The 21,554-nt window shown below is 43.2% G+C and overlaps 1 protein-coding gene across 2 annotated transcripts in view; it reads right to left on the reverse strand.

Moving 5' to 3' along the window:
* SLC45A2 (solute carrier family 45 member 2) overlaps positions 1 to 18,584 on the reverse strand; it is a 28,907-nt gene extending 10,323 nt beyond the window's left edge. The window contains exons 1-3 of one of the 2 annotated variants that reach the window (XM_059173747.1): positions 18,145 to 18,584; positions 16,064 to 16,240; positions 2,345 to 2,670 (exon numbers count right to left, since the gene is read on the reverse strand). In XM_059173747.1, the coding sequence (XP_059029730.1) occupies positions 2,345 to 2,670; positions 16,064 to 16,240; positions 18,145 to 18,529 (888 nt within the window). In that variant the 5' untranslated portion in view covers positions 18,530 to 18,584. The remainder of the gene's footprint in view (positions 1 to 2,344; positions 2,671 to 16,063; positions 16,241 to 18,144) is intronic. The other variant, XM_059173749.1, reaches the window with a different exon arrangement.
* Between the last annotated feature and the right edge of the window lie 2,970 nt (positions 18,585 to 21,554).

Genomic DNA, 21,554 nt, shown 5'->3' on the forward strand with positions numbered 1-21,554 from the left:
AAGTGAATGTGGCCGGCAAGTATTCATCCTCTTTCCAAATACTAAGTTATGCTTCTGACTTAGATGTAATTTTCATTCTACTTTCATTGTTAATCTAACTTTTCCTTTCATCGAAAAACAAATAAGAGCTTTCAAAATGTGTCTAGTGTTTCTGCAAAAGCTGGGATTGTAAATATTCAAACACTTTGGGTATTTCCACTCAGAAGGAACATTCAGAAGGCATCTTATTCTAGGACTCATCAGTTCCCTTGGAGAAGCCCTTTCCATGGCACAGGACCCTTGGGAGTTGCACTACTGCATGTATCCTGCACCTTTGTCAACTGGAGGTTGAGTGGTGGTGGATTTACACGTGAAAAATCCACAGAGCCAGGAGTGGGAAGGAGAACTTGATGAGCGCGCACTCAAAAGGAGACCACTGAAAGGCTGAAGTAAGCAATGATAGCACGGGGGAACTGCAGATGAATTTTATGAAGGATCCAGTTTGAACCCTGAAATAATTCAGGCCTCCTCTTGCCGTTGAAAAAAAATTAGTCCCAGTTCTCCAACTGCATCACCACCCTCATTTTGGGAAGTGTTATATTCCACCTTGGAATGTAAGTAATGGTATAAATGGCTTATTATGCCCCCTGTTAGGACTGTAAGTCTTTGAGCATAGGGAGCAGATTAGTCAATTTCATGATCCCTAAATACCTAGTAATGCCCTGTACATACTTGGTACCCAAAGTAGTGTGTTGACTAAATAATGACTATAATGTTTTTATAGTCATATAAAGCTTAAAAAGCACCTTTACATGCTTTATCTTAGTTGAACAACCCAATAATCCTGGAAAACAGGCCAACCCATCAAAAGAAGTTGAACTCACAGAGACTCACTGAGCTCGTATGAAAGTTCTGTTGGAGCACAGATTAAGTCTATTCCCTGTTGGTGTGTGAGGGGCTCAACATTCTGCTTGGCTCATAATAGGCACTTGTAGCTAACATCTTACTATGTGGTAGGAACCAATCTAAGTAAGTTTTGCATGGCTTATGTCATAGAATCAGCACAAAACACTTGTAGGTAAATAGAATGACTTTCTCATTTTACAGAAATGTAAACGCTCAAGGTCATGTGTTCTAGAAGCGGTAGAGGCAGGATTTGAACACCTATGCTCTTAATTTTTTAATTTTAATTTTTTTTTTAGAGAGTGCCTGCAAGCATGGGGGTAGGGGGCAGAGGGAGAGGGAGAGAGAGACTCTTAAGCAGGCGCCATGCTCAGAGCAGAGCCTGATGCCAATGAGGGGCTTGTTCTTACCAACCTGAGATCATGACCTAAGCCCAAACCAAGAATTGGACACCTAACTGACTGGGCCACCGAGGTGACCCATACTCTCTTAATCTTTGGACTCTTTACAGCAAGTGCCTGGTAGTTGTTGAATGAATAACACAGGCCAGTCAGCTAGAGGAATCAAGATTTAAACCTAGGTCTTCTACAACCTCTTCGCCAGTGAGGGCATCCTTTGTGCTTATATAGCTGACGTAGTGCCATTAAACTCAGCTTGAAGGAGGAAGCAGCTGTCCATCATTGTTGTCCAACAGAACTTTCTACAGTGATAGAAATGTTCTATATCTGCACTGTCCTGGACTGTCGTTCCTAGCCCCAAGGGGTTCTTAAGCATTTGAAATGTGGCTAACACAACTAAGGACCTGACATTTTAATTTATTCCATTTTAATTAATTTAAACTTAAATAGCTGTGTGGGTCAAGAAGCCAATGTATTGGTCAGCATAGTTCTAGCCTCTTCTCTCTGACAATTTCCCCCTAATCTAGTTCCATTTCTCTGTAATTTAGTAGAGTTTTTTTTTTTTAATTTTTAAACTAATTAATTCACTGACCAGTTCACCAAAAATGGCCTAAAAGAAATATTTAATCAACTCATGAAATACAAATTCAACATGCCCAACCCAGTTACCAACCCAGGGATGCATTCGTTTGGAGGGACAAATTTATAGTCCCAATCTAAGAAGTCAAGCTATTTCCTGAGGCCTAAAGATGGTTCCAGGCTTCTCTCATGGTCTAACATTTTGGAACTGGCTTCATCATCTTCCCTACTTTGATGCACTGAAAAGAGTCAGAGGAAGATCAGAGGAAAAAGCACACATTCTTAAAGTTTTAATTCAAAGGGATAAGAGCTACAGGGGATTGGAGGATTCAGTTAGACTTCACATCAAACTTTTCACATCAAATAAGCAAACAAAACAAAGAATGGTTAAAAAAGAAGAAGAAGAAGGGGGGGGGGGGAGGAGGAGGAGGAGGAAGACCAAGGATATTTTTCCTGAGTGAGGAAAAAAAGAATTTGCCTCTTACCTGTCCAGTAGAATTTTTGTGTTTTTCTCCCTGCAATGCCAGTTCTGGGTTTACAGAACCAAATTTGACTTTCTCAATAGACCCATACTGGTACATTTTGTCTGATGACAATGCAAAGTCCTGGGGGGCTTGCTGTGGGGATATGTCCTTTGTGACATCTCTAAGTGGGGCTTCAGGGATACTGCAGAGATGAATAATAAAACACAGAGTGAGCACCAAGGCGGAGAATAAGAACATGACCTGGAATTCTGTGCCCAGTGCTCTTCCTGTCTCCAGATGAGCCCAGTCGATGCCACCCAAAAGGTAACCCAGGGCACCTCCAAAACCTAGAAAGCAAGAAAAATCTGTGTTAGCATAGTTAGCAAACCATCTTCTCTTTCCATGGTTTCTGGCGACCCCCACCCTCCCGTGGGAAAGCTCCCTGAGCACAGCAGAGGTACCTGGTTATGATAGAGTTAACACAGCAGGAGGCCAAGACATCTGCAACCACAAAACGTGGGTTTAAGCTTAGTTCTGGCATGTGCTTGCTGTGCCCTTGGCCTTCCTCACTCATAACATGGGGGTAATGATAGAAGAGCCACACTTGGCTGTGATTCACAGGGCTGTTCTGGGACTCGTGGTCCCGCAGGATCTTTATCAGACAATGACTCTCTTTATCTCATCATGGAGATGCCCAGAGTGTCAGAGGTTGTGGGCTGAGCTGCAGCAATCAACCAATAAAGATGTACTAAATTCCCAGCACTATTTGAGGGTCTATCTAAATCAGGACTGATTGGAAAATGGACTAGTGCCAGACACAAGCATTGCCACCATCAGAAACCCTGTGGCCTTTCTAAACTGCACACTCTAAACTGCTTCGGAACTAAAAGTCCTGCCCTTAAAGAGCCCTAGGGAAAACCAACCTCTGACTGCAGTAAAATTATTTGTATTGGCATTTATCTGTTAATAAGCTTCCTAGTGTGGTGCAGGTTTGCCAAGATCAAACATCTTTGGACTCTGCCTTCTTTCCTCTATTTGAAAATAAAGGAATTTTTTCTAGTGAATAACAAAAGGTGAAATATGAATTTTAAAAATCTTACTGTCTTCTCACAGGATGGGATTTTGACTTGAAGTTTTTCCTTTGCTCATTTTACCTGCTTTTGCTAAAGACAGTGTGATTTAAGGAACAGTGAGGAAGGACTTCCCCAAATCAATCCTGCCCTCTAATGGTCTAATATTTGAAATCCTATTAGTAGTGATTCATTCTTTCTGGATTTTGAAACACAAGAGCCCCTGACCTGGGCAAGACAAAGTAGTTAAGTGCTCTTTGGATGGTGGCAGGTGTCAGTGGTTCTAAAAAACGCGAGGTGGGGGGCACTTCTGGGCGTGGGAGGGTGCCGGGGGAAGTAAGGAGAGGGATGCCAGACACACCGCCCACCTGTGTCACAAATTTATGTAGGGCCAATCACCCTGTCAACCTTTCCACGTCAACTGCCCATCATGCCTTCCCAAACACAGAGAGCCACCTGGACAGAAAAGCTTTGTTTTTGTCTTTATTTTTCTTGGGCCACTGAAGTCTCCATCTTATTTCCCAGATAAAGACAGTACCCTCACAAGCCAGGGAATCAAGGAAGAAAAGGGAATTTAAGGGATTCTCTAAGTCTAACCCTAAATACCCAACATAAACCCTGACCCCAGGAACCCAAGTGTCAATGTCAAATACCATGACTCCTAATTTATTTCGAATGGTGGAAGAATGGGCTATTCTGGTCACGCTACATTCTGGTTAGTTGCAATTTACAACAGAAGATATTTACAGGCGACCAACTATTTAACGGTTAACCAATGGATTTCAAAAATAAAGAATCGTTGTCCTGCCCTGAGTGCCAAGGCATTATAAGACAGAACTATGGGAGACAGTGGCAGACTGGGTGCAATGAGGTCAAAAGTTCATGTCTTCTGCCAACAGGAATACATGGTCCAGCTGTGGATGACGGTCATATCCATAAACAGATAAGACACGTGTGGGGACCTGACCTGGATGGTGGGTCCCAGGCTGTGAGAGGAAGGAGGGGCCACTGAGCCAGCCACACCCGGCTGTGATTTGGAGGGCCTCTCTGGGACTCATGGTGACTCAGAATCATTATCAGACAATGACTCTCTTTATCTCATGGTGGAGACGCCCAGGGTATCAGAGGTCCTGGGCGGAGCCAAGCAATCAACCAATTAAGATGTACTAAATTCCCAGCACTACTTGAGGGTCTATCTAAATCAGGATTTCCCAATTTCAGCACCCAGGACCTTGGGGGCTGAAGGATTCTTGGTTGTGAAGAGCTGTTCTGTCCCTACAGGGTGGTCTGCAGCATGTCTGATCTCTCCCCACCAGATGCCAGTAACAACTCCTCCACCAGCCTGATAACCAAAAATGCATCCAGACATTGCCTAATGTCCCATGGGGGGCAAAATGACGCCTGGTTGAGAACCTCTGACCTAAAGTAATCCTATGAAAAACTTACACGTTCTTTTTTTGAAACTGTTCATCATTCGTTACCAGATCAACAGTTGTCATATTGTCATTTAGTTCTCCTGTCATTTATGCCTCTTCCCTTGTCAGCTACCATTCCACCGAGCAAGGGAAATGTAGAGTAAAAGACCCCTGCCCATTTAGAAGTATTAGAAGTATTTATATGTGCAATAGAATGGTGGGTCTATTTTATGGATGTAAATATACGGGCATAAATCTAATGATGAATTCTTGTTCAGCATTGCCTAGAAGGATCGAGTCCTACAACTGGAAGGTTTCCTAGTCTATTTTGATGTCTGCTGGCTTAGCGTACTTCAATAAATATTGTTGAGCACTAAATAACTAAATAGATGCCCGAACTTCTGGGCATGCAGATGTAAAGGAAACACAGCTCCCCTTCCATTCCTCCCCAGAAGGCAGTTCAAAATGGAAGAAGCAGGTGAGTAAACAGCTACTTTATTTATTTTTTTAAAGATTTTATTTATTTATTTGACAGAGAGAGATCACAAGTAGACAGAGAGACAGGCAGAGAGAGTGGGGAAAACAGGCTCCCCGCTGAGCAGAAAGAACCCGATTCGGGGCTCAATCTCAGGATCCTGAGATCATTATCTGAGCCAAGGGCAGAGGCTTAACCCACTGAGCCACCCAAAGGCCCCTAAACAGCTACTTTAAAAAAAAAAAAAAAAAAAAAAACTGGGGGCCTGGGTGGCTCAGTGGGTTAAGCCTCTGTCTGTTCCCCCCCTTCTTTCTGTCTGCCCCTCTGTCTACTTGTGATCTTTCTCTCTGTCAAATAAATAAATAAAATCTTTAAAGAAAAAAAACTGTAATAAATTATGCTAGAGGGGCACCTGGGTGGCTCAGTTGGTTACATGTCTGCCTTTGGCTCAGGTCATGATCTCAGGATCCTGAGATCGAGCCCCACATTGGGCTCCATGCTCAGTGGAGAGCCTGCTTCTCCCTCTCCCTCTGCGCCTCTCCCTGCTCCTGTTCTCTCTCTCTCTCTCTCAAATAAAGAAAATCTTAAAAAAAAAAATAAATAAAAGAAAATGATGCTAAAACTGTGACCTGGGTACTCAGAGTATAGAGGAGTTCTGTAGAGTTTAGTTGTTTCTGGCACCTAGTTAATAGTACCAAGATGATGTTGATTATTAATAATTATTATAGGATTCCACTTAATTAGCAATGAAGTTCATAAGAGTTCAGTATATCAAAGATATTAGAGGTAGAAGGCTGTTCCAAACTCGTCTGGGTGAATTCGATCTGAAAGCCAGTGGTTTCCAGTGGTTAAGTGACAGGGGACAGAACGGAAAGAAGGGATGTGGAATTTTCCCGGATTTCAATCCCTGCCTGCCCCCCTGCCCCCGCACCGTGTGCTTTCTGGGGGTGGTGAAACTCCCTCGCTTGAGTTTTGTGACTGTTAACATGACAACACACGGCAGCACCAGGACCCAAACCGAGGGCCCTCTAGACTTGTTCCAGAAACCCTGACTCCAAAGCCTTCCCCAGAAGTGGGAGAGAGAGGACTATTGCATCAGGGGGACAATCTGCCCAGTGACTAGAATCCAGGGATCTTTCTGGGGGATGAGCTGGGCCTACCACTGACCGAGCAGGGCAAGTGGGAAGTATAGTGGAAGGAAAATGGATCCCAAACCTGGAAAGTGCCTGATTTAACAATGGTAAGTGCCCGATTACCTGTGATCTCTGTCTGTCAAATAAATTAAATTAAATTTTAAAAAAATCAGTCTAGAGCAGTGCTTCTTAAACCTTAATCTGCACGTGGATCATATGGACATCTTGTTAAAATGCAGAGTGCCTTGGTCTGTTTGGGTTTATGTAACAAGAATGCCAGAAGCCGGGTGGCTTCTAAACAACAAAGAGTTATTTCTCCCAGTTGTGTTGGCTGTGTGGGTAGTGGCGACTGTGGCGTCAGCAGATGGGGTATCTGGTGAGACGCGCTAATCCCACTCAGGAGGCCTCGTGACCTAACCACCTGCTACAGGCGCCACCTCCTGACCCTATCACATGGCGGCTTAGGGGGCTCACATATACATTTTGAGGGCAAACACTGAATTTATAGCACAGGTTCTGGTTTTAAAGATTCAGGGTATGGTCTTTCCAAGCTCCCCAGGGATGCCAGTGTGGCCAGTCTAAACATCACTCTGCATAGGCGGGTAGGAGAGCAGTTTCTTTCTTTTTTTTTTTTATTTTTTTTTTAGTTTTTATTTATTTATTTGTCAGAGCGAGGGAGAGAGAGAGAAAGAGAGCACAAAGCAGGGGAAGCAGCAGGAAGAAAAAGAAGCAGGCTCCCTGCTGAGCAGAGAACCCAGTGCGGGGCTTGATCCCAGGACCCTGAGACCATGATCTAAGCTGAAGGCAGAGGCTTAACGACTGAGCCAGCCAGGCACCCCCAGGGAGCAGGTTCTAACCAACTCTGCTCCACCCTTACCTGATGTTCTCAGGGAACGGGATTTTGTCGTCAGAGGATATTTGACCAACAGTGCAAAACTGACCAAGTACAATGATGGACAGTTGTGTAAAATTGAGATTAATTTGCAGACATTATTAGGGTTCTACAATTTGATTATGTTTTTGTAGCCTGATAGAGGAATTACCCCAAAAAACATGACAGGGGAGTTATAGTTTTACTGCCCTGTAGAAAGTTAACCAGATTTATATCTAACCTAACACTTTTTCTTTTGCTAATCACACACACACACACACACACCCCGCAGGAACGTGGGGAAACCATTCTTTATATCTTCCCTGTCAGTTCCCTCGATAATTTGTTGAGCAAAATTCAGACACCTGCTTCCAGTAATTTAGAGAATTTTGGATCCTCTCTTTTCTTAGGGAGGGAGAAAAAAATAAATCAGGCAAAACTGTTTCGTTTGTTCCAAAGCTATTATAGGATGTAGTTAAATGTTACAACAAAATGTATCCTGAAGGAAGAGTGGGCCTTTGGGGTAATTACTCCGTCGGCACCGTATTAAAACTCTGGATAGAAACACCCTCAGATATGACAAAGGCCAGCAGAGGGCTGTAAGGATTCACTGAAAGCTTTCCTTTCTGCTGCCTCTGCTTAAGCTAAGGATTTTATCTTCAAAGACAGTCTCCAAGACAAAGCCAAGTCAGCTGCAACAAAGGCCAATACTAACTCCCACATCAGCATCCAGACAACATTTCTTTCTCTGCCAGCGTTAGTCTCATTCGGGCCTCTGGGATTAATCACCAGGTTATTGGCCAAACCCAAACCGTAAGCTGGAACATCAGCCAATGTCCGATGAGGAGCCTTTACAGCGGTCCAGCTGGCTCCTTTGCAGAACCAGGCCTCGCTGTCACACGCAGACCACAGCCAGCCTCAGAAGAATGAACGGCTTGATGGGCAGATGTTACATTTCCTAATTAACGATACGACTTGAACAAGGCTCATCCTGGAAGAAGTCCAAGCATATGGAAACAGGGTTCTTTCTCTTTAGCTCACAACTATACTAGGTAAAATGGGCAACTGGGGAGTTTCCAGGTCAAGGAATCTAAAAAGTCTGTCTGTGTTGATCTCTGCATCTACAATGTACCTGGAATTTCCCCTCTGCTTCAGACGTGTGGCTTAACGATCCACGATCGGACGGCAAAATAGCTCGAGTCAAGAGAGCTAACGGTGTTCTGCCCGCTACTTCACCTCAACAAGAGATCAGACTAAAAATCCCCAAATTCCCATGGAGTTCATGAGAGAGTGATTCTGACTCTATCCTACATGCTAAGAAAATAACAACGGAAGTATTCAATTAGGTATATGGTTCCTAGATTCCCTCAACATATACACCCCCATCCTGGAGAGTTAACAAATAGGTATTAGCTACTGTGTGTGTGTGTGTGTGTGTGTGTGTGTGTGTGTGTCCTTGGGCCCAGTTATCAATAGAAATTGATGGAGCATCCACTCTCCAAGAGCTGTGGAAGGCCCTGGGGACACAGCGATGAGTAAGACAGACAACCTGTCCTCTTGGAGCTAAGAGTAAAGGAAAATCAACCAAGAAGACATGTGTACTCTGGTCAAAGACAGGAAACATGAGTAGTTGGATATTTCTTCAGATTTACAAGGCAACTTTTCTCCCAAAACATGGGGAGGTAATATATTTAAAGTGTTGGCCATTGTTTTCATCACCCCCACCCCTCCCTGTGGTTTCGTGGTATTTCCTGATGTCTTTGTCCCTCTGGGCTCTTCCTTCACATTCAAGCTGAGCCAAGATTCATCATTGTTATAGGGGAAGGACATGAAAGGAGAAAGCAGAGAAACAAGAATGTGTCTTCTTGCTTTGGAGTTTCAAAAGCCCTTAGGATCCAAAAGCACAGAAGGAAGATTTGGTAGAAAATGTGTCAAATAAATAAATAAAATCTTTAAAAAAAAAAAATGTGATCCAAGAACAAGGCATTGTTGATGGATGCACATGTACTGGTGAACCCCTTAGGCAGTGGTGGTTCTGCCTCCTGCTCTTAGGGCCTAGCTGGTACTGGGGGAGGGGAGAGGGGGGCAGAACCACACCCAAGCAGCTTGGGGGGAATCCCCAAATAGAAGGGACCAATGCCTCATTTCCTGGGCAGACCCCAAGGAGATAATAAGACCTCGAGGAAGAAATGGTTTGGTGTGGTTAAGGATAGATGGTGTGTGTGAGGCTCTGTTCTAAGTGCCTGACATCTATTGACTCACACAATCCTCACAACAGCACTTTGAGGAGGGTACTGCAAGAAGCACAGAGCCATTTGCTGCTCACGGAGTTCCGCTCACCTTGGTGTGGGGAGGGAAGAGCAGAATGGCAGGGAGGAAGCCCAGAAGCCTGCGGTTCTACAGGGGCCTCACAGAGGAGAATAAGACATAACTAACTCATTTGTGACCCTTTCACCTTGAGCGCGGAAACGCAGTGGGACAGTAGGGATCTCAGTAAATGCCCGCTCGAGCAGAAGACCCCAAAACCCAGGAACTCACTACCCCAAACCCTTGCACTTTAAATCCCCAGAACTTAGAAGCCACCTTGGAGAAAGCGATGGGAGAACATACTTTTTTTTTATTTTTTAAAGATTTTATTATTTTATTTATTTATTTGAGAGAGAGGGAGAGGGAGAAGGAGAGGGAGAAGCAGACTTCCCACTGAGCAAGGAGCCTGACTTGGGACTCGATCCCAGGACCCTGTGATTATGACCTGAACTGAAGGCAGACACTAAACTGACTGAGCCGTCCAGGCGCCCTGGGAGAACATTATAAACCGAGACTAAATTTTCACCATCCTGGGACAATGGGCTCAACACAGGAGTGATTAAGTTAATTTAATTTGGGGGGGGGTCTGGGATTCACACCCATTTCAGACATAAAGATTTACCCAATGCTTTGCATTACTGAGCATTAGCTATGCTATAGGCAAAAAAAAAAAAAAAAAAGAAAAAAAGAAAAGAAAAGAAAAAAGAAAGTGCAGTAAGGCAATGTTGAAATCTTATTGTTCTCCATCAGTAATGTCATTAAAGACATAAATTCAGAGAACTGGAATAGGCTATTTGCCAGAGGTCAAATGCACTGAATTTGCAATTTGCGTTCCTGTCAAAAGTTGCTAACATGTGCTAGTATGTCTAATGCAATAATGGTTCCCATAAAAGTATTCACCTTCATCATCCCCCCAAAGGCAATTTTCTTGATGTGAACATAGGCATTAACTATTGCTACCCTAGTTCAGATAAGATTCCTGAAACTTCTTATCCCCTGACATGGCACATAAAACCTGACTCTTGTTTCTTTTCTTAGGGATTAGAAATGACTGCAAGGTCAGATAATTAGTTGGCCTGGTTCTGGAGCCATTTCTTTAACTCTGCAGAATTAACATTTTAGCTCTGGGTTACAACAGCTCAGTTCACTGTAAGGTTAATCGCTGAGCACTTTGCAAAATGCTTTAAGTCTTCTAGTGGTGACTAAGTAGCATGAAGCACCTAGGCTAAGAGCGAAAAGGCTCAGGACTGGAAGTCACATACTGGCTAGGACAGCCCTTGTGCGATTCAGCAGGTCCCCTCAGCACCCCAGCCCCTCCTCCAACAGCTGCTGCAGGGACCAGTTGTAAGCCACTTTGGCCACCTTGGCTCAGGTGCATCTGGACAGCGCCTTGCCTGAGGGAACCCACACTCAGGCGGGGGTCAGCACTCGCACAAGTGAGGTTAACACCCATGGGACCACCCTTGGCCAGTGGACATGGGAGCCAATGGATTCATCCCCCTTCTTGGTCCCTCAAATAGAAAGTTCTGAGACGAACTTCATTAGGCTCCCCAGTGGGTCCTGGAGAGAATGGAGGATGGTCACCTAGAGCAAAGGCCAACTCTGCAGTGCTTCATGGTTGGTCTGCTCTGCTCCACCCTTCCCTCACCCCCACACTCCGAAATCCTTTCCCGAATAAACTATGCATACAGTCTTTTTCTGGAGCTCAGGTTTTAGGGGAATCTGGACAAAAGTTTGAACCATGACTTTGGCTGGCTGGCTGTCTGGTTGGCTAGTTGGTTGGTAGGTTGGTGGGGTTTTGCCCCTAGTCCAGCCTACTGCTACCCAGCTGTGTGACCTTGGGCTCATCACTTTACCTCTCAGTAACAACAGCTTCCTCAGAGGTACAGTGGGGATGCTAAAATAGAATATTTGTCCCATCAATACTTCTTGAGCACATTCCAGGACTATTCGAAGTCCCGGTGCTAAAGCAACAAATAGGAAAGATAATGTTCCTGCCCTCAGGAAGCTTATATGTTGCTTAGAGAGTCAGAAAATAAGCAACATACAAATAAATAAAATAGTCAGATAATGATTTTAAATACCTCACAGAGGAGGGGCTATGTGACCCCAGAGGGGTTCAGGCGAGGACCCGAACCAGGGTGATTTGGTATCTGTGGGAAGAGCTTTCAAGCCGGGGACGAAGCCAAGGAGACATCCTCTAACCCACCTTGGAAATCCTTGGAGAGGTGCGCTGCTTGCACTTGAACAGAATTTGGAGACAAAGCAATCTGGAGATATGAATTGCTTTGCTCTAAGTCACCCATGTTGCCCACAAAACTGTCATTCCTGTGTCCTTGCCTTGTGCTCTGGCCACATCCTTTCTGAGCTAAGTGACTGAGGAGATGTGAAAGTTCACCAGGGATGGAAACTTCAAAGGGAACCCAGCTGACACGAGAAAACCACTCAGGCGCTCACACTCGAACATGAAACACAGCAGCTTTCCACCCGCGTGCAAGGTTCACTCACAGGATTCCCTGCCTGAACTTCATTTTTAAGACTCTTTCCTTAGCTTTTAATTAACTCTAATCAGATCATTTGTAACCTGAGCATTTGTATGCATACTTTGGGATATTAAGAAAAACAGAAAAGTTGAAAGAGGTTGTACTCCACAAGTTCCTTGGACATGGGGCAAGTTCCTCTCTGAGTTACCACAAATAAAACTTTGATGGGTTTTATAAGCCCAGTGGGAACAGAGGAAATGAACTAAATATAGACATTTGGTGTTTGAGCCTTTTAAACAATCTCTCGCTCTGGGCATTTGGCAGCATATTAATTAACATGTAGGGACGCCTGAGTGGCTTAGTTGGTTAAGCTTCTGCCTTCGGCTGAGGTCATGATCTCAGGATCCTGGGATTGGGCTCTCTGCTCAGCGGGGAGTCTTGTTTCCTCCTTCTTCCTCTGCCCCTCCCCCTGCTTGTCCTCTCTTGCTCTATCAAATAAATTCTTAAAACAAAACAAATCAAAACAAAACATTGTGCAAACATCCCTGTGAGGAAACAAGAGTTCAGAAATACTTTAGTTAAGAAGAGGGGCCGGGATTTGAATCAGGACAACTTTTCCCATCTTGTTTCATGCCAGCCCCCCACTGCAGGATGGAGCCAACTGCTAAAGATAGTAAGGTGGCGGGTTCGGCTTAGCAGATACATGCTCAGTTCGAAGCATTCTGACACAATAAGGAATTCTCTACTAATGAACCTGGGTACCACAGACCCATGTGCCCCTAGAGGTGGAGGCAGGACAAGGGTGGATTCACCAAACCCACCACACATGTCAGCGATGGTGGGAGGCTCGAGTTAGTTACCTTTAAAGGTAAGAGACAGAAGCCAAGAGGGAACAAAAATGTCCCCAGGGAACACTGGAGTCTCTTTAAAAAAAAAAAAAAGAAAGAAAGAAAGAAAAGTGAGAAATATACTGGGAAATATTTTGGCAACAAAGCCTTTGACACTTAAGTGCAAAGCATTTGGAATTGTTAGGCCTGGACTATAATAGAATAAATAGCTCTGAAATAAATAAGAAGAATTTCAATTTACTCAGATGACTGGATTCCTTGGGTGACCAAGGTCTTGTTGATGATGAAAATCAAAACAGGCTTGATGAGGGAGCAGAAGGCTAGCAAAGGACAAAGCACAAGCTGACACCCTGGAACAGCGCCCCCCCTTCTCCCACCCCAAGCCCCACCGTGGGATTTGTGTGCTATTCCTCCAGGAACCTCCCAACTCTCTTCATGTTAATGCCTTACTAGAGGGGGAAAGGACCTGAACTGGATGATGGCAAAGGCCTCAGGTATCCTGTGGGTCCTCTTTAGCATATGAAAGTTCTTTTGGAAACCTCTCTTTTTCCCTAGCCCCAGCTCCCAAGTATATAACCAACCACCCCTCACATCCCAGGTACAGCAGCTCTTTCTGTCCACGGGTTCTGTCCTCCTCTCCTGCCTGACTGAAAACCACCATTTTGTATCAAAGACGTCTCGAGAATTCTTTCCTGGTTGTCAACTCTGGACCTCACCCCTCCAAAACACATCTACATTCCGAAACTACAACAGGCTCTGACCCTGAATGTGCCTTTATCATAAATGCTTGAGTTACACAAAATGCTATAGACATCTCTTGTCAAGTTCATGTAAATGAACTGAGGTCTGGCCTATAATATGCAAAGACAGAGCAGTATGATAATGCATTGCTGGTTATTTTTCTTTTTTTTTTTTTTTTTTTTTTTTTTAAGATTTATTTATTTGACAGAGAGAAATCACAAGTAGACAGAGAGGCAGCCAGAGAGAGAGAGAGGGAAGCAAGCTCCCTGCTGAGCAGAAAGCCCGATGCGGGACTCGATCCCAGGACCCTGAGATCATGACCCGAGCCGAAGGCAGCGGCTTAATCCACTGAGCCACCCAGGCGCCCATTTTTCACTCCATTTTTCAGTGTGGTCTTCCATTCAGATCAAGGACACTTTGGCAGGGTCACACATGTTTAACTGGATAGAGCTCAACTATTAACACTTTGAGCAGAAGGGGGGACAGAGAGAGAGAGAGAGAGAGAGTAACATTTTAAATAATACAGGTGACCCTATCTTCTGTCCCATTCATTGAGCCCATGTTCAGCAGTAAACATTAAAGAGGAGATGTTTTTGCAGATATTTTTATATCTACCCATCACCATGCAGGTCTGTGCCCACAAAACAAGGCACACTGTATTTTATGTGTGATCTGAGAGATATTTATGAATAATATAGACTCTATGCTTATCAATAATCCTGCCTAAGTGATAAGCTTTAGAATCTAAGCTTTAAACAAGGTGAGAATTCACTGTACTATTTTTTTTAAAGATTTTATTTATTTATTTATTTGACACAGAGAGATCTCAAGTAGGCAGAGAGGCAGGCAGAGAGAGAGAGGAGGAAGCAGGCTCCCTGCTGAGCAGAGAGCCCGATGCGGGACTCGATCCTAGGACCCTGAGATCATGACCTGAGCCGAAGGCAGCGGCTTAACCCACTGAGCCACCCAGGCGCCCCACTGTACTATTTTAGAAGGGGAAGATGTTTTATTTTTTTCCTAATAGGAGGGAAAAAAAGAAAAAGAAAAACTTGCTTTGAACTATCCAAACACCCTCAGGGATCCCCCCTATAACCAGAGACAGTTGGCTGGGATTCAGAGTTCAGTGTTAGAGACCAAATAAGGTACTAAATGAGCATACCTGATTGATCCAATTTGCCATCAACTTGATGGAAAACTGCAGGAAATATAAGCTGGGGTATGAAACCAAGAGTCTCCTTTTATGCAACTAACATTTCTAAGTACCTGCTGTCAACAAGGCAATGGGTTAGATGCTGTGCAGAAGTAAACTCTCATGTTTTTATAAATAATGTAGTTTACAAAATCTTGTAAAAAAGAAAGATAAATACACACTGAATTAGAATATACGGGAGGTTGTGAACAGTCCTAAAATAAATTTGATCAGGTAACATTGTGAACTGGAGTATCATTTTAAAATACAATTACCTCTGTAATTGTATTTCAAAGACTGGGCTTTGACAGAACATATCAAAACATAAAATAAATATATTGGCTGGGCCATAAAGACATCAAATAAGAGGGACTGATAGAGCACCCCCTCAACTGGATATGAAAACCCTCCCAGGCCAGGATCATGCTGTAATCTAATGTAAACCCCCTCCCCAGGGTCCTAGCATAGTCCCGACTGGTGCTCTATAAATGCATATTGAACATTGCTAACCTTGTTCTAAACAAATGACCCAACAGTAACCAAAGGAGGCTGACAACAGCCCCAAGAACTAAAGAGAGCCCCTCACTGTCCTTCTGGCATGGCCTTTCTCAGACCAGGAGGTTGAGGAAATGCCAACTCTTTATATAACTAAGAAATCTCTAGAACATGTGGGTTTCTTTTTCTTCTTCTTTTTTTAAATTTGTTTGGTTTGTTTCTATTTTTATTTTTAAATTGTGGTTCTTAGCACACTTGCCGCAGAATCATCCAGGATAGTTACTTAAAATGCAGACCTTTGAACCCCATCTCAAACCCACTGAATCAAAATAACTGGAGGAGAGGCCAGGAAGCTGCATTTTTAACAAGCCCCCAAGTAATGCTGCTGCTACATTACTGATTAAAAAAGAAAGAAAGAAAGAAAAAGAAAAAGTAAAGTGCACAAGGGCCCCTTTTCATTGTAGTTGAAAATGTCTCCACAAATGGTTCTTCAGAAAACTCTTCTGTAAACTTCCTTTGCAAAACCTCCAGAGCCCAGTCACAAGCTGATTTGTTCAGAGAAACATACTGAAAGACAGAGCCCGCGTGATAGGAACATTCCATCAACAGATCCATTCATTCAAAAACTGATGTGTAGAGACACGAAATGGCTTCCGTGGAAGTGCCTCCCTGTCTGGGGAGCTTAAGGAGAGACTTTCTGGAATATTCCCTACCTGTGAAGAGGGCATGGTAGTAGAGGCCCCTCTCCTTATCCTCCTGGGAGCAGACATCAAATAAGTAGGCTTTAATGGGCCCATCAATGAAGTCAGCAGCAAAATCAAAGACAACTACACCTATCATGGTGATGGTTATGGCCCAAATCCGCTTCCTTCTTGAATCAGCAATCAAAGCTAAAAAGGAAATAAATATACATCACCTAAATTCTGCTTTGGAATGATTTGCATTTTTATTTCCACCAAAATGTCCTGTCATTAAATTTTCTCCCTTTGCTTTCATTTTGCTTTGCTTTTCTAAATAAAAATGGCTTTGTTATTTTTTTCAGGTTATAAAATTATACACGTGAATGCCGGAAAAGGTAATCTGAGGGTTTTGAAGGGGTGGGGGTGGGAGGTTGGAGTACCAGGTGGTGGGTATTATAGAGGGCACGGATTGCATGGAGCACTGGGTGTGGTGCAAAAATAATGATACTGTTATGCTGAAAATAAATAAAAAATAAATTTAAAAAAAAAAGTAGATCTATAGAGACAGGAAGTAGATTGAAGAGTTATTTAGGCCTGGTGGGGAGGAGGGAATGGGGGGTGGTGGCTGCTAATGGCTACTAGTTTTCTTTTTGGGGTCATAAGATACTGTGGAATTAGATAGTGGTGATGATTAGACCACCTTGGGATATACTAAAAGGCACCAAGTTGTATGAATTTTATAACATATCTCATTTTTAAAAGTTGTTTAAAAAATTGTACATGCTTATTATAAACCATTCCAATAATGTAGAGAAGCTGGGGGAAAGAGACATACAGAAAAAGGTATATTCCTGTGCCCTAAGGCAGTGCCTCTCAAACCACATCCTTAATCATCACTTGGACAGCTTGGACAGATTATTGGGCTCCGTTTCCCGTGATTCTCCATGATTCTCCCTGAGTCTCTAGTAGAATTGAATTGGGGCTGGACATCGGCATCTCTACACCCCCGGGGACGCTGATGCCCTAGGTCTGAGGACCATCTTGGAGGAGCACTGACTAATGGGATCAGGCTGGACACGCTCATCTATAACCAACTCTCCTCATACCTTTGCATTTCAGTTAATGGAGAACAGCTGCACAGTTTTGAACAGCTGAATGATACTCTCTCTGTGGACATGCCAGAATTCTCTCCCCCGATCTCCTATTGCCTTCAGTGTCACTTAGGAATAATGTGTAATATATGCACATTTTTTAAGATTACAGTATAACAATAAGTAAAAAAATAAGCCTATACTCCACATTTTACTTCCGAAATCCTCCAGTAGTCCCCTCTAGAAGCAACTATTCTTATCAGGGGTTTTTGTGAATATTTTGCAGAAACAACCTACATTCATGTGCTGATGCCCTCTTTTAAATATGTATACACGATAGCTGATTATCCACCTCATTACCAGATCCATTTTGCTAGCCTGAGAGTTAATGGTCCTGAAATGTGTGCTATTTTTAAGTTCAACAATTCTTTTTTCAATGCAACTTTTTTATGTACTATCTCCAGTTACTGATTAATTGGTGGCTGATTAATGTCAAGAAAAAGTGTTCACCATCAGGTTTGTTTTTGCCCAGAATTTGCAGTGCAAAAATGTCTTCTGGAGCTGATGAGCTAATGCTCTGCCCCATTGAAAGACTCTCCATAAAGCTATGAACAGAATTAGCTCTTACTTAGACATATAGGTAATTTATTATAAGTGTTCATAGAGTCATTTAGCAGATGATTAATTTCACAAAATACTAACTAAAGCACAACCTCAAAGCACACTGCAATTAATAAACATGTACAAATATTTCATTTGAGAAAAGAGATAAAAAATGATTCCTATTTTTAAATCCTCGCAACAAGTAAACAACAGCAATGCATCCTGATGTCTTTAAAAGTAAGATCTCCCCAAGCCATGGAATTTGGGCGGTTCCAAGGTGGAATTTCCTTGTAACCTAGGAGAGAATCAGTTCTAATCAATTTCTAAGGAAGCGTTCCATAAAGAAATCGGACTTCTCCTCCCCTTGAGTTGCATAATGGGCCCCTTGCCCCTGCCTGCCCACCGTTGCGGTGCACTAACCTGTCACCATGGCGTCCCCGTTGAGGTACAGAGCCATGCCCAAGAGCATCATGACGCCCAGGGTGAGGATGTAAGGTCTCCGACGGCCCCAGCTGGCCTGGCAGTGGTCGCTGGCTAATCCCACCACAGGCTGCAGCAGGAAGCCCAGGACGGGGCTGAGCAGCCACACCATACTGTACAAACTCTTGGGCAGCCCCACGCTGAGCAGGACTGGGGTCACGTAGGCCGCCTCCACCGCGTAGCAGAACTCCCGGCCCAGCATGGCCATGCTGTGCATGATGAGGTTGCTTGTGGGTCTCTTGGGTGGCTCCACGGGGTCAAAGGGTTTATCCTTGGCCAGGGACTCACAGGTCTGAATGCCAAGCTGCCCCATGTTGCCACCCATGGCCACAGGGTGAGGAACCTGCCTATAAGCCCAGCACCTTCTGTGTGGCCCTCTGGTTTCTGGCCCAGACTGGGTTTGACATGGAACCCGGCCGAGTGGCCGACAGAGATGGTTGAGCTGGGGGAGGGGCTCAAATTCTTTCATGCCTCTAAGATCACAAGTTATGATGAGAGGGAAGGGGGTGGGGTCAGGCAAGCATGAAGGAGATTAGCTGCTGTGAGCCCGCTGGCTCCTTAGAATGCTTGTCTAAAGGAATCTTTCTTTGTGCTGTTCTCTTTCTCCCTCTCTGTCTCTGTCACACACACACACACACACACACACATATACATACCTTCTATTACACAAAATCACATACACAGCTTTGAGATGATGGAGCTCTATGATGCAGGCGTCAAGTCAAAATAGGAATGCATCACTATCTCCTTCTAGACTTTTTCTAGATACAAATATTCTGTTTCCCTGAACACAAGTTTCTACACATGCACCTCAAGGTTAATTAGACTTAAAACCGTGGGAGCTCGTGTCCTTTCTCCAGTCTCTAGCTGTCTTACAGCACTGTGACCTTTCCCTTCATTGCACTTAACACACTTTTTTTTTTTTTTAAAGATTTTATTTATTTATTTGACAGAGAAATCACAAGTAGATGGAGAGGCAGACAGAGAGAGAGAGAGGGAAGCAGGCTCCCTGCGGAGCAGAGAGCCCGATGCGGGACTCGATCCCAGGACCCTGAGATCATGACCCGAGCCGAAGGCAGCGGCTTAACCCACTGAGCCACCCAGGCGCCCCACTTAACACACTTTATAATTAGTTCTCTGTTTATTCTATTTCTCCTGTGTTCGTCTATGATCCCTTTAAGAGCAGTGATCAGGTTTATTTTGGTCATTATGGTATCCCCAGCATCTCGCATGATCTCTGATACCTGCTAGGTCCTCAGTAAGTATTTGCTAAGCAAATATTGAGTGAACAAAGTGTATACACTACATTTTGTAGTATCAGTCAACTGCCTGTTTGCTCAGGTCCATTCTGAGCTCCTCCTCACATTCTCTATATCATTAGAGACCACATTTCCCAGGCTCCCTTGCTCTCTGGCTTCTAGGTAGATTAGGCCAATGGAAGGCATTGGTGGGAAGACTGGGAGCAGAAGGAAATCATGTTATTTTCCTCCTTCTCTTTCTTCTTCCTGAATTCTCCATGGCAGTGGGTGCATCTCCACAGTGGGTCCAGCTTCCCAAAGGCAACCTTACCTCCTTAGTCCTGGTCACACTACCTTTCCCATCAAACCCTGCAGACATAGGAGTGGCCCTAGCTTCCCTGTTGTGGCTCACATATGGATTGCCTGTCTGTCCCTGGCTTCTCAGCTCTTTCATCATCAGTGTAATTCTCTATACTACATCTTCTGACTGACTGACTGACTGATTGATATTTCACCTGCTCCCTTCTGGCAACCACCAATTTGTTCTCTGTATTTAAGGGTCTGTTTTTTGGTCTTCTTTTTTCTTTGCTTTGTTTCTTAAATTCCATATATGAGTGAAATCATGACAGAGAGACAATCTCTGATTTTTTCACTTAATCTTATACCCTTTAGGTCCATCCACGTGGTTACATATGGTAAGAGTTCATCTTTTTTTTATGAGTAATAGTCCATTGTATATATATATATACCACATCTTCTTATCCATTCCTTATCAGTGGACAGTTGGATTGCTTCCTTATCTTGGCTATTATAAATGTTGCTACAAGAATCACAGGGATGCCTGTATCATTTCAAATTAGTGATTTTGTTTTCTTTAGGCAAATACCCAGTAGTGGAATTAACTGGATCATAAGGTAATTTTATTTTTCATTTTTTGAGGAAACTCCATACTGTTTTCCCCAGTGGCTACAGCTTGCATTCCCAGCAAAAGTGCAAGAAGATTCCTTTTTCTTCACATACTTGCCAATATTTGTTTTTTCTTCTGTTTTTGATTTTGGTCATTCTGACAGCCATAAGGTGATTATCTCATTGTGGTTTTGATTTGTATTTCCCTGAAGATTAGTGATGTTAAGGATTTTTCATGTGTCTGTTGGCCATCTGTATGTCTTCTTTGGAAAAACGTTTATTCAGATCCTCTGCCCATTTTTAATTGAATTATTATTATTATTATTATTTGGTGTTTAATTGTATAAATTCTTTACTTATTTTGGGAATTAATCCCTTATCAGATATGTCATTTGCAAATATCTTCTTCCATTCAATTGGTTGTCCTTTTGTTTTGTTGGTGGTTTCCTTTGTCGTTGAAAAGCTTTTTATTTTGTTGTAGTTCCAATAGTTTAATTTTGCTTTTGTTCTCCTTGCCAGAGGATACATATCTAGAAAATGTTTCTACAGCCGATGCCAAAGAAATTACTACCTATGTTTTCTCCTAGGAATTTTATGGTTTTAGCTTTCACACGTAGGTCTTTAATCCATTTTGAGTTTATTTTTGTTTATGGTGTAAGAATAAATTTCTTCTGTTTTAAAGACTCTGAGTGGGTCATATTTTCTCTGCTGGACCATGAGTTCAAGTGAAAAGTCTCTGGGGCAAGAGGAACACAATCTTAAGGGGAGGACCTTAAAATGGTTCAAGAGCAAGACTCAGAGTCAGAATATTAAAATTTAAATTCTGGTTCTGCCTCTTCTTAGCAGTATCTTCTTGGGCAAATCACTTAAACTGGCAGTTCCCAATCTGTGTGCCAAGATGCCTCAGGACACCAACTGAACTCAAAGGTGTGCCTCAGAATATTTAAAATCTTGAAGATAGTAAACAGAGTGAAACTCAACATCTGTCAGACACCCCTTGAACTATTAGTGAAATAGTTCACACTTTCAACATAAGATTGCACTCTAATCCTTTCAAAGAAGCCAACAGTATATGAAGACAAATGTGGAACAGAAAATGGGGGTAGTAGTGTCCAGTCTGATTTTGAGGCATGAGAAGCTGTACAAAGTCCAACACATATATGAGCCATAAGTGTGTTAAAAATGAAATAAAATTAAAAATGCTTT

This window comes from Mustela lutreola, chromosome 5 (assembly GCF_030435805.1).
Source record: "Mustela lutreola isolate mMusLut2 chromosome 5, mMusLut2.pri, whole genome shotgun sequence".
Lineage (NCBI taxonomy): Eukaryota > Metazoa > Chordata > Mammalia > Carnivora > Mustelidae > Mustela > Mustela lutreola.